The sequence below is a fragment of the Cyprinodon tularosa genome, unplaced genomic scaffold (genome assembly GCF_016077235.1).
Source record: "Cyprinodon tularosa strain WSP-4 unplaced genomic scaffold, ASM1607723v1 ctg5, whole genome shotgun sequence".
Classification (NCBI taxonomy): domain Eukaryota; kingdom Metazoa; phylum Chordata; class Actinopteri; order Cyprinodontiformes; family Cyprinodontidae; genus Cyprinodon; species Cyprinodon tularosa.
Window position 1 is genome coordinate 4,363,099 of NW_024039229.1, and position 11,862 is coordinate 4,374,960.

General features: G+C 40.5%; 1 protein-coding gene across 1 annotated transcript in view; it reads right to left on the reverse strand.

Moving 5' to 3' along the window:
• Nucleotides 1–11,862, reverse strand: part of macf1a (microtubule actin crosslinking factor 1a) — a 191,739-nt gene that overhangs the window by 161,941 nt on the left and 17,936 nt on the right. The window contains exons 5-15 of the mRNA XM_038302834.1: nucleotides 11,624–11,719; nucleotides 11,300–11,427; nucleotides 11,127–11,220; nucleotides 7,680–7,834; nucleotides 6,904–7,198; nucleotides 5,255–5,383; nucleotides 5,097–5,174; nucleotides 4,582–4,743; nucleotides 4,402–4,506; nucleotides 3,396–3,491; nucleotides 3,163–3,288 (exon numbers count right to left, since the gene is read on the reverse strand). Of these exons, the coding sequence (XP_038158762.1) occupies nucleotides 3,163–3,288; nucleotides 3,396–3,491; nucleotides 4,402–4,506; nucleotides 4,582–4,743; nucleotides 5,097–5,174; nucleotides 5,255–5,383; nucleotides 6,904–7,198; nucleotides 7,680–7,834; nucleotides 11,127–11,220; nucleotides 11,300–11,427; nucleotides 11,624–11,719 (1,464 nt within the window). The remainder of the gene's footprint in view (nucleotides 1–3,162; nucleotides 3,289–3,395; nucleotides 3,492–4,401; nucleotides 4,507–4,581; nucleotides 4,744–5,096; nucleotides 5,175–5,254; nucleotides 5,384–6,903; nucleotides 7,199–7,679; nucleotides 7,835–11,126; nucleotides 11,221–11,299; nucleotides 11,428–11,623; nucleotides 11,720–11,862) is intronic.

Here is an 11,862-nt window from a genome sequence, read left to right on the forward strand (position 1 = left end):
AAAGTTTCTCACTTACCTCCTTAATTCAAGAAAAATTTAACTTATTTTAAGAAAAAAATGACTTATTTAGATTTCAATTTCTTCCAGTGCAACTATTTGACCTATAGAATAACACTGAACACTGCAAAAATGATCTAGAAATAAGTAAAAAAGTCTTAAATTAAGTGTATTTACCCTTGATTTAAACAGGTAAATTTGATAATTTGCCAATGGAATTAGTATTTTTACCCTTAAAATAAAATAATTAGATAATATGCACTTGGAATAACACAATGCAAATGTGTTTTCTTATTTTAAATCTAAATTTTCTTGTTCCATTGGCAAAATATCTCTTTAATGTCCTCAATTTAAGAAGAAATACACTTATTTTAAGAAAAAATGACTTTAATGGCCACAAAACTTTGATGGCCACAAAATGTAACATTTATGAACCTAAAATAACATTAAAAATCTATAAAAAGATAGTGAAACTGCTGTTTTTCAAGCCACAAATAAGCCCCAGTGCCTTTTCTGAGCTGGATTTTGTACATTTTCAGCCTTAGATATTGTAATAAAACAAAATAAGGTGTCCAAACTTCAAAAATATCGGAGCGTTGTTGGAAAACCGCTTCAAGCTGCGCACATTTCACTCTTACGCAAGCAGGTAACACGCCTCTTCTTTATGCAACCCTGCAATATCTACCCTTATTTTTAACTGGCTACAGAGCCAAACAGCCAACATGGTGCAGGGATGATGGTCTGGGATTTCCTTCTACAGGAGTTGGGCATCTAAAGCTAAAGCTTGGACTGAACTGGGTCACCAACAGAACAATAATCCTAACAGCAGCAGATCCAGAAGCGAACCTAGAGGCTGCTCTGGCCTAGTCAAAGTTAAAACCTGAGGTGGAACCATCAGAAACCGGTTCTCCAGAATCACAAGTCACAGATTAGTCCAAGGCTACTGCTAAAGGTTCGTCCCCAAGCTGCTGAACGAGGATCAGACAGATTAAAGGCGAGATGCTGAGCATCTTTACTTTAGGCGACTGAAAGGAGCATCTGTTGAGCGGTCAGGCATTCCTGTCTTCCTCTGAACAGGGACCGTGGATCCGCCCTCTGAGGTGTTTGCTTGTGAAAAAGGTGTGAAGAACACAAGCGTGTCATCGTGCCAGAGGGGCTGCAGGCTGCCCGGTGAACCAGGCGAGTCAGGCTGTATTAAATTACCTCCCAGAGAAATGTGACACAATGCTGCTCTTTCTCATTGGAAACATTTCAGGTAAATCATTTTAGTAAATGTTTCTTGGCTTTATCTGAGTATTTTAGGCTATATTTAGACCTTAACTTCCAGCCAGCCTTTAGTCCCTTTGCTAGAGCTCATTTTAATCACTACTCTGGCTGATCAGTCGTTGAGGGGGTCGGTCTTTGCTGTTTGCATCCGAGTGTTTGGGAGTCGGCCATCTGGGCCGGGGGGGTCGGTCTCTGCCTTCGGCGCCCTGCTGAACAGTGATGGTAGGATGGAACGAAAGAAGAACAGACGGATCAGGGTTTAAGTCTTGTTTATGCTCAGAAACCAGGTCGTCTGCGTGTGTTTCACAGTTAGCGCAGATAGAATTGTCGGTGACCGCAGACGGTGCCGCAGATAGCGCCGCACGGATTGATCAATTCTACATCCGCTCTACACTTTGCGTATTTCCTGATATCTAAAGGCAGAAACTCTGGCTGTAGTGCCGTCCACAACGCCTGGCACACCTCAGACACTATCCCAGACACCGTACAGGATGCTAGCTTGTAGCTCTGTGCGACGGTCTTTTGGTTTGCACCCGAAGCCAAAACACGCAGCGTCTTCAATCACGGGTAACCTTTGTCGTCTGGCGTTGGATGCGTGTTTTTAGAGGACGAACAAGCTCGTCAAAACGACACACAGACCCCCACAACCCCAGCTAGTTCCTGATTGATCCTCTTGCGTTCTGGTGTGGAATAACGTAGCGCGGATCAACCTGAGTGAAGTTGGCCCCCCCACCTTCTTCAAATCAGACAAAATTAGTGTAAAACGTTTGTGCAGCAAAAATTTTCATTTGTGCCGCTATCATTTTAAAGATATAAAGAGATGTTTCTAGAGGTCATCAAAGGTCAACCAGCCCCCCCACCTTCTTCAAATTAGACAAAAATGGTGTCAAACGTTTGTGCAGCAAAAAAAGATGTTAACTGACCTTTGATGACCTCTACAAAATATTATTAATATCATTGAAATGATAGCAGTACAAATGAAAATTTTTGCCATACAAAAATATAACATTTTTAAATTAATCTTAAATATAAAATATTTAAAATAAATGTTAAAAATTTAAATATGCATATTTTAAAATATATACATTTTTTGTACTGCTATCATTTTAATGATATTAATAACTGCTTGTAGAAGCCATCAAAGTTTAGTGAACATTTTTTCATTCTGAAACTCTGAATTTCATATAAATTATAAGTTGCTAACCTATGATTATATAATTTTAAACTGTAAAAAAATGGAAGTGGCACAAACGAAAATTTTTGCTGTACAAACGTTTGACGCCAATTTTGTCTAATTTGAAGAAGGTGGGGGGGCTGGTTGACCTTTTGACCTTTACATTTTCATTAATATCTTCAAAGCCAAAGAAGCACAAATGAAAAGTTAATTGACACACATTTCGTCTAATTTAAAGAAGGGGGGGGGTCTGGTTGACCTTTGATGACCTCTAGAAATATTTCTTTATATCTTTAAAATGATAGCGGCACAAACAAAAAGTTTTGCTGCACAAACGTTTGACACTAATTTTGTCTGATTTGAAGAAGGTGGGGGGGGCCAAATTAACTCAGGTCACGGACCACACTTCAAAATTGGGCATAAATCAAAATATCTGCGTCATACCTACGACAAGCTAACTGAGAAACACTTCTGCAGGAGAATACACAGCACATTAGTCTGCAGAGGTGAATGGAGCTCAGCTATGAAGCAAAGCTCCTGATTTTACAGTTTGTCTGCGTCACCCACCGACCTGCGAAGACAACCCGCTGGGAGGAACCATTCTGACCTGAGAACAACTTGGGAATCAGAGGGATGTCTGGGTGGCAAGCGTGGAAAAGTGGGCGTGGCTATATTTAGGAAAATAACTGGATCAAAGTGCTGTTTTCTGAGCGAGGGTGAGTTACCATGGAGTCCTGCAGCAGGTCCTCCAGTTTGCTCAGTCTGCTGTTCTTGTCGCAGGTGTATCGTCTCTTGATGGTGTCCTGAAGCTGGCGGAGGTACGACTCACAGTCCCTCGCGTCGCTCACGAACTGCAAGAGGAAGCAGAAACATTTCTCAACATAAAGGTAGAAATCAAACCTGGAGGTAAAAGCAGGTTTTTAATTGAGTTTAAATCTGAGCAGAAACTTAACCTCACCTGGAAGTAGGCGGTGTTGTCTTTGAGATGCTGCTCCACACAAACGCACAGCTGTTCCACCCACTGCCACTGAGTCTGCAGGGCTGCACTGTAGGCCTGGAAACACACATAGATCAGCAACAGGTAGAGCTGCAAACAACCCATCCAATCAGAGGAGATCATGTAGGGATGAAATAACGCAGGCATCTAAATCTGATCGACTTCAGGCTTTCTGACAGTTTATAGCTATTTAATTATTAATCAAACATATTCATATAAATAACTGGTTTATAAAAACAATGAAAAACTTTATGATTTGTTTCCTATGATTTTCAGATCAAACATGTTTGCAAGGCAAAGCAGAGGAGCCTTAAATAAATAATAAGGACAAATTCATGAATATTTGGAGGTAGAGATTCTGGATAATCTTTTTATGTTTTAATATAAATGCAAAAGTTTCTTTTTATTTATTCCTTTGTTAAAAAGTTCACTGACTAAGAAAAAAAAGCAGGGCACTGCAATAAAAACTGGAATATATTTACTTTATATATTTTCTATCCAGATGTATTTAAAACAGAATAATAATAAAACTTCTGAACAAATTTTTGTAAAGAAAGAGAAAAAACATGCTTTAATAACAAAGTTAGACTGTTTGATTTTCTCCTTATAATTTAGATAAAAGTTTCCTTTTATTGAAATCTAACATACAGACGACGGATCCGACTTCAATGGATAAAGAAATAAAACAATAAAGCGGCTGGTCGACAGTTTACACCCACATATATACATATAGGAGGTTCAATTGAGAATATTTTACATTTAAGAGGATAAAATATTGGATTCTGGCTGTTATTAAAGCTTTTGATCGGAAATTATAATCATTATTTAAAAGCAAACAGACAACTAAACTAGAAAATGGAGGAAAACTGGGACAAGAAAAATGTGATGATGTTATGAAGCAGGTTGTGGCTGCTGACTGTGAGTGGGCGGGGCTTCCTCCTCAGTCAGACCAAAGGGAACGGCTTACCTCCACGGTCTGTTTGGCTGGATGGTTTTCCTGACAGAGGCGGCTGGCCGTTTCCTGGATGGAACGCATCACATCCTGTTTCTCTGCCAGTTCCATCCTCATCTCCTGGAAGCAGAACCAGAAAGTTAAACAGGAAGCACCGGGGGGGTCTTTCCTGGCCCTCTCATCTCCTTCACTCACGTTGTACGCTTCCCTCTTGGCGGCCATGTTGGCGTTGCCTTCGCTCCAGTCGAAGGAGATCTCCTCCTCCTCCCTCTCGTTGAGCCAGATCAGCTCCTCGGTGCAGCGCGACACGAACGCGTGGAGGCTCTCCAAGCTCTGCAGGCGGCATGACGAATGTTCCTATGGAAACCACACAAACACGCAATCAACATGCTGATCGGCGGCACAATAACACTTCCTCTCATTGTGCGGTCACTTGGGCTGCATTTAAAGGAACCTTTACGGAACATTTAATCAGATATATCTATAAAAGTTTAGATTTTAGGACTTTTTTTGATATATCTCTGCATATATTTCCTAATCTAGATGAAACGGAACAAACTTCCAAGCGGCTAATAGTTAGCATGGCCAAACTGACCACTGAGCTGCAGAGAAACTGGACAGATAAGTAAGAGCTGGGATGAGGAGAAACTGGGAGCAGAAAGGGAGCATATGGAGAAATATGCTGGCATGCTGTAATGGGATTAACTCACCAGTAGCTTGCAGTACTGGTGCTCCAGTTTGGCCAGGGTTTCAGAGTAACTGCCTTTAAAGTTCGGGGACACTTTAGCCTGACAAGAGAAGAAAGAAATCTTGATTTTAAACCTGAACTTTAACGTCAAACTGAACTTGTTAGGCGACGTTTCTGCACCTGGTAGCTGCGCGCCTCCTGCAGGCTGCTCAGCAGTTCCTCCACAGCCGTGTGGATGGTGTTGTGCTCCTGGAGGTTGTTCTCTACAGAGGGGAGGTCTGCACCCCATTCCGCTCCCTCCAACAGCTCCTGAAACGCATCAAAATGTAGATCGACTGATTTATTATGCTGGAAGTGAGGATAATGTGGAGCAAGTATTATGACCGGCTTTCACAGACGCATGAACAAAGGCGGATTTAGGAAATATGGGGCCCCGAGACAAAGAGAGACAGGAGGCCCTCTGAAGTGAGAAGACGACACAATAAACAGACCCATTATACAGATACAGACATTTTTTATAGAACAGACATCCATTATTTGTTCTACCTTTTGTCCCTCTCTTCTTGTTGTTTTCCTCATTTTTTTTGTCCCTTTTTCTTTTCATATTGGCAATGTGCTCAGCTGACTTTTAAAGGCATACTATGCAACATTTTTCAGTTAATTAATGTGTTCCATAACGTTTTGGATGATTAAATGAGTCATTTCAGGTTGAACAAAGGTTTTCTCGGCCGCCCTGGTGGTCTGTAGGGGAAATACCGTACTTGCAATTGCAGGAGCCCTCGGCCCGCACCCACAGGCTCAGAAGTCTTGTGCATCGCGATAGTCGGTCTTGCTTTACGGCGAGAACTGCTACACGCCCCCAGTGAAAGGCATGCTCGTTGCTAGCGCAGTGGCAATATTTGTGCAGTTATCATCGTGGAACCAGCGAGAAAACAGCGAAAGCCCATGTCGGAGCAGGCAAGAAAAAGGAAAAGGGCTCTCTACCGCAGTAGACATAGTGATTGGTTGCGTTCGCCTGTCTGCTAAGCTCAAAACAACCGCGCCTGGCTTGACGGAGAAACCAGGAGAACAGCTGAACATATTTACAGTGCACTTTTGCTTTCGCCCTCTGGGGGGAGCCTCGCTGGAAAATCAACAACGGTTGCATAGTATACCTTTAATGCTGTCTAAAAGGGAATCACTAAGTCCATTCTAACTTAGCTGATTGCTTCTGCTTGTTTCCAAAAAGGCGACGGCAAAAGTAAATAACCCAGTCCTTCTTTTCACTGTAGACAAGCCATGATCTGCTTATCTGTTCTCCATTTTTCATTTGGATGAAATAATAGCTGCATGAATCATGACAGCAGACAAGATAGAGGAGAGCAGGAGGCGGGGTTACCAATCTACTCGCTCTGGAGAGCAGAGTTCGCTGCTTTTAGATGTTGTCTCCAAAGTGTCCAGTAGCAGAAAAAGTGGCTAGATTTGGCGCTAGGAGCTTTTTAGAAATCAAAGTGCTAGAGGGGTCTGAAAAGTGGCTAAATATAGCGACTAAAGCGGTAAGTTGGCAACACTGCTCTTTGCATGGTTTGTTTTCAAATGGTTTGCTGCTGTCTGTTTGGACCTTTCTGAACATGTGCAGCAGATGGACTGATCCAATATGGTGGACACTGAAGGGGGGGGCAGAGAGACACTGATATTATAAGCATTCTGATGCCATTTCAATGAAAGGATTTTTATCAAACAGATACTTAATGTGCACAAATAAGTAATAGTTGTAATAAGCGTACAAGTATGGTTATTATCAACTAAAAAACCTTTCTTAGTTGAGCTTTAGCGTGCCAGAGGCTCACCTGCATCTCCTCCACCCATCCCAGCAGCTCATAGATGAATCTCAGGCTTCCTTCATCCTCTGAGGAGGACATGGCCACCAGCTGGGAGCGCGCCATCGGCCGCCGCAGGAGAGCGGCTCCGACCGCCCCCACGCCTCCCAGCAGGGTCTGTCCCAGAGAGAGGCCTCCGTCTGTGGCTCTCTGCCAGGGTGGCTCCGTGCCGGCGGGGCCCAGGGCCTGAGAGAAGTGGCCCTTCCTGTAGACGCTGGAGCACTGCAGCCGGAGGGAGACCAGCTCCTCCTGAAGGCAGGAAGCTCTGCGCATGATACACGGAAATCATTCAGACCATTATTTCCAAGGAAACAACGTTTTAGCCACAAACAGGTTATATTAAGAGCCTCCTGCAGGGTGAAGGGCAGACTTTTAATTATTGCCATATTTTTTATGTTTAGAGTAGAAACAGAAGCTCTGATGGTTCAGGCAGCTGTAGCCCCGCCCCTCATGCTGCTGATTTCCTGCTACTAAGGAAAGTCATGAAAAAATAAAACTGTGTTTATAGGAGGTAGGAATAGTTTACTGTAGGATGAGTCAACACCTTCAAATTAAACAGGACAGATAAAACAGGACTCTGAGAGAAAGAAGAACTAAAATCTACAAAAAGTTTTAAAAAGTTTCAGGTTGTTTCATCCTCTCAGTCAAAAACTGATCTAAATGAGAACAAAGATAATCAGAAAGTTCCTTAAACTCTGATCACGGCACCAACCGGGCCGGTTCCACTGGAGGGAGGGGCTCCTCACCTGAACGCCAGCTGCTCCACCTGGTAATATTTCTCTTCTCGCAGGATTTTCAGATCCTGCTCGATTTGCCGGATCAGAGCCTCGCAGTCCTGCAGGTAGCGAACCATTTCTGTCTCACACTGCACCGCCTCGCCGCTGTCGGCCCGAGACATGTCCTGGAAACCGGAGGACACGGAAACCGTGAGGGGAATCCCAACAGAAACAAAACGCTGAAAACTGCTCCTGCTCCTGACCATGAGGTCACATGGTCCCGTCTGTTTTTAGTTCTGTGCATAACTGATCAGATCAGGCCTCTCTGATCTGATCTAAATATTTATTTTTTAGCAAAAACTAGATAAAAATCCAGTGATTCTATCAAACGTTCTGCCATTAAATCTGATTTTGACTTAGTTGGAGAATTGATGCTTTAAACAGGGTTTAAATGAAATTATTATTTTTTAAATAAATGCCTTAATTGGCATTAAAATTCATTAAATCTGATTATGGCGGCATTTAAAATGCTAAAACAAGCTAAAAATGCTAAAATGAGAGTCATGGGTACTTCTTGATGGCCTTAGAATTATTTCTAAGAGCATTAAAAATAATTAAATTGGAGATTATAATTTCTGTATAAACCCTGTTTGAAACTCATCCTTCACCTTTTTTATAAATTAACTAACAGAGGTCCTAAAAATGAAATTAAATAAAGACATCCTGGAGCTAATCAAGAAAAACAAATAGCTTTTTCAACAATAATGCATGAAACAGAAAAACATAAACAATATATTGGGAATAGCATCGTTATTGGCTGATGTTTTAAATGTGTTTTTTTTACATATTGGTAACTATGGAAGAGGATTAGGGCCACTGGGAAAAAAAAAAAAGTTAACTGATTTTTAAATTTTATTTCAGTTTAACATGGGAAAAAAAGTCAGAATTCTGACTTTAATCTCAGAATTTTGTCTTTAATCTCAGAATTCTAACTTTAATCTCAGTATTCTGCCTTAATCTCAGAATTCTAACTTTAATCTCAGAATTCTGACTTTAATCTCAGAATTCTGACTTTAATCTCAGAATTATGACAGATTAAAGTCAGAATTCTGAGGAAAAAAGTCAGAATTCTGAGGAAAAAGGCCAGAATTCTGACTTTAATCTCAGAATTTTGTCTTTAATCTCAGAATTCCAACTTTAATCTCAGAATTACGACAGATTAAAGTCAGAATTCTGACTTTAATCTCAGTGTTCTGACTTTAATCTCAGTGTTCTGACTTTAGTCTCTGAATTCTTACTTTAATCTCCGTATTCTGACTTTAATCTCAGAATTCTAACTTTAATCTCAGAATTATGACAGATTAAAGTCAGAATTCTGAGGAAAAAGGTCAGAATTCTGACTTTAATCTGTCATAATTCTGAGATTAAAGTTAGAATTCTGAGATTAAAGTCAGAATTCTGACCTTTTTCCTCAGAATTCTGACTTTAATCTGTCATAATTCTGAGATTAAAGTTAGAATTCTGAGATTAAAGTCAGAATTCTGAGAAAAACGTCAGAATTCTGACTTTTTTCCCATGTTAAACTGAAATAAAATTTAAAAATCAGTTAACTTTTTATTTTTCAGTGGCCCTAATCCTCTTCCGTCTGATATTACTGGCCAATGTTTATTTTTAGAGAAAAGATGTGTTGTCTGAAAATTTTTCTCTCTCTTCTATTATATATTAATTTATCCTATTTACTCACTATAAAAGTTTTCACTCAGTCTGTTTCTCTTTTAAAAGCCACACATTTCTCTGCAGGATGGTGTTTGTAGACCAGACATTGCTACTTCCCATAACAAATCAGATTATTTCTCAAGGTTTATTCATAACATTTTACTGTTTAACCAAAGTGTGTTTAATGTGACTACTTTCCATTGTTGTAAGTAAGGGCGGAACGAACGCTGCCCAGATCAGAACAGGGCTGATTACCATGCCATAATGTATGGTGAACTGTTCTCTCTTTGCAAAGATGTGAATAAATGTGCCGACTGAGTGAAATCCATCGATCTCCGTTTATTTAACTAGGATGAATAGTTGAATACTTTTTTCCCACACCAGATATCAGCAGCGGTGTCACCTCGACATACTGTATATAATATCGGTTCATCTAAATTGCTCCTCTTTTTCATACTTAGAGCATCCTTAGAGTTAATCCATGAGTTTAGACTTTATTCTGTGGTTTAATTTATACGCCCTTATTTTTACTTATCAGGAAAAAAATTAAGCAGAAACTGAAAAAACAACGAAATAAAAGAAAGAAAAAAAAACAGAAAGAAGCTTTTAGAACAAAAAAAAAAAACATAGCTCCTTTTTATTGCTTCTTTATTTTATGTATCTAGATCTTCTGATCTATGAATTGATTCGTTTTAAGGGGGTTCCAATACAACTTTTCATTCCTTATATAATGCTGATACTACAGCTTTGAACTGAACCATATACACTTAGTAGAGTGGACTGATAGAAAATGATTGATGAACAACAATTGGTATGAGATTAACTGATCTATTTATTATCAAACAACGAATTAAATGAACTTTAAAGAGAAGCAGATTGTTTCTAATTCAGCTTTAAACTCAGAATTCTGAGATTAAAGTCAGAATTCTAACTTTAATCTCAGAATTCTGACTTTAATCTCAGAATTCTGACTTTGATCTCAGAATTCTGAGATTAAAGTCAGAATTCTAACTTTAATCTCAGAATTCTGACTTTAATCTCAGAATTCTGAGATTAAAGTCAGAATTCTAACTTTAATCTCAGAATTCTGACTTTAATCTGTCATAATTCTGAGATTAAAGTCAGAATTGGTATGAGATTAACTGATCTATTTATTATCAAACAACGAATTAAATGAACTTTAAAGAGAAGCAGATTGTTTCTAATTCAGCTTTAAACTCAGAATTCTGAGATTAAAGTCAGAATTCTAACTTTAATCTCAGAATTCTGACTTTAATCTGTCATAATTCTGAGATTAAAGTCAGAATTGGTATGAGATTAACTGATCTATTTATTATTAAACAACGAATTAAATGAACTTTAAAGAGAAGTAGATTGTTTCTAATTCAGCTTTATCAGAGATTATAGATGCAGGCTTTTATATATATATATATATATATATCACTATATTCATATTCTGATTTTCTTTTTTACATTCCTCATTTTCTTTTCTCCTCTTTAAAATAAATAAATGTATATTTTCCTGTGGGTTCCATTTGTTCTCTCCCTCGGTGTTTAATGAATGAGAGGCTCAGCTAAGATCAATAATAATTATGAGGAGAGTTTCCGTCTCGGGGGTGAAGGGGGATATTTGCAGAAAGCAGAGGAAGTGGTGAGTAAATATTTGATGTATCTGAAGGGTCTTCTCCATTAAACTCTGTCCGCATCATAAACCAGAGCTGCAGTGTTTACAGGACATCAAACTGAGGACGCTAAACTCACAGCCTGCAGGGTGTTCTTAGCCAGGGTGAGCTTCTCCTCGCAGTCCACCGCTGTGTTCTGGATCTTGTTGGCTCGCTGAAGTAGCAGCTCCACCCTGAAAACACACACATGTTCAGAGGAAGAGTCTCTGAACCCAAACCGCCATGGCCAAGCGTCAGCTCCTGTTTCTGCACCTCTCCACGGCCGGCCTGAGGGCCTTCTCCCTCTCCAGCATCTCCAGGATGAGTCTGCCCCACTCCTCCTCCAGCTCGTTGGGATGGAGGCCCTGAGGAAGCTTAATGCGACCGAACTCGATCCAAACCTGGAAACGGGGACAGAAGGAGGTCATAAGCCGGGCTCAGCGGTGGCGTCAGCTGAGCGGGAACACAGGAGGAGCTTTCATCAGCCGTCATGTGTTTGTGCTCCAGGAGGCGCCACAGACAGAACCGGCTCTGCCTGGGCTCAGCCCCGTGATGCACATGATGCCCGCCACCAGGCGTGCGTTTGACGGCGCTCACCTCCAGCAGCTTGAAGAGGTGCTGGATGTGGGACTTCTCCGTCTCCTTGGGGGGGAGCTCCGCCTCCTTGAAGTGGATGTACTCATTATAAAGTGCCTGCAGGAGGAAACAGAGGCAGGACTCAGACGCGGTCACTTTTCAGCCACACAAACAGACTGGAACGTTCTACTTTCTCATTTCTTGCACTGATTTGAAAATATGTTTGTCCTGAGGGTGTCTAGTAAACGAGAATCACTGAG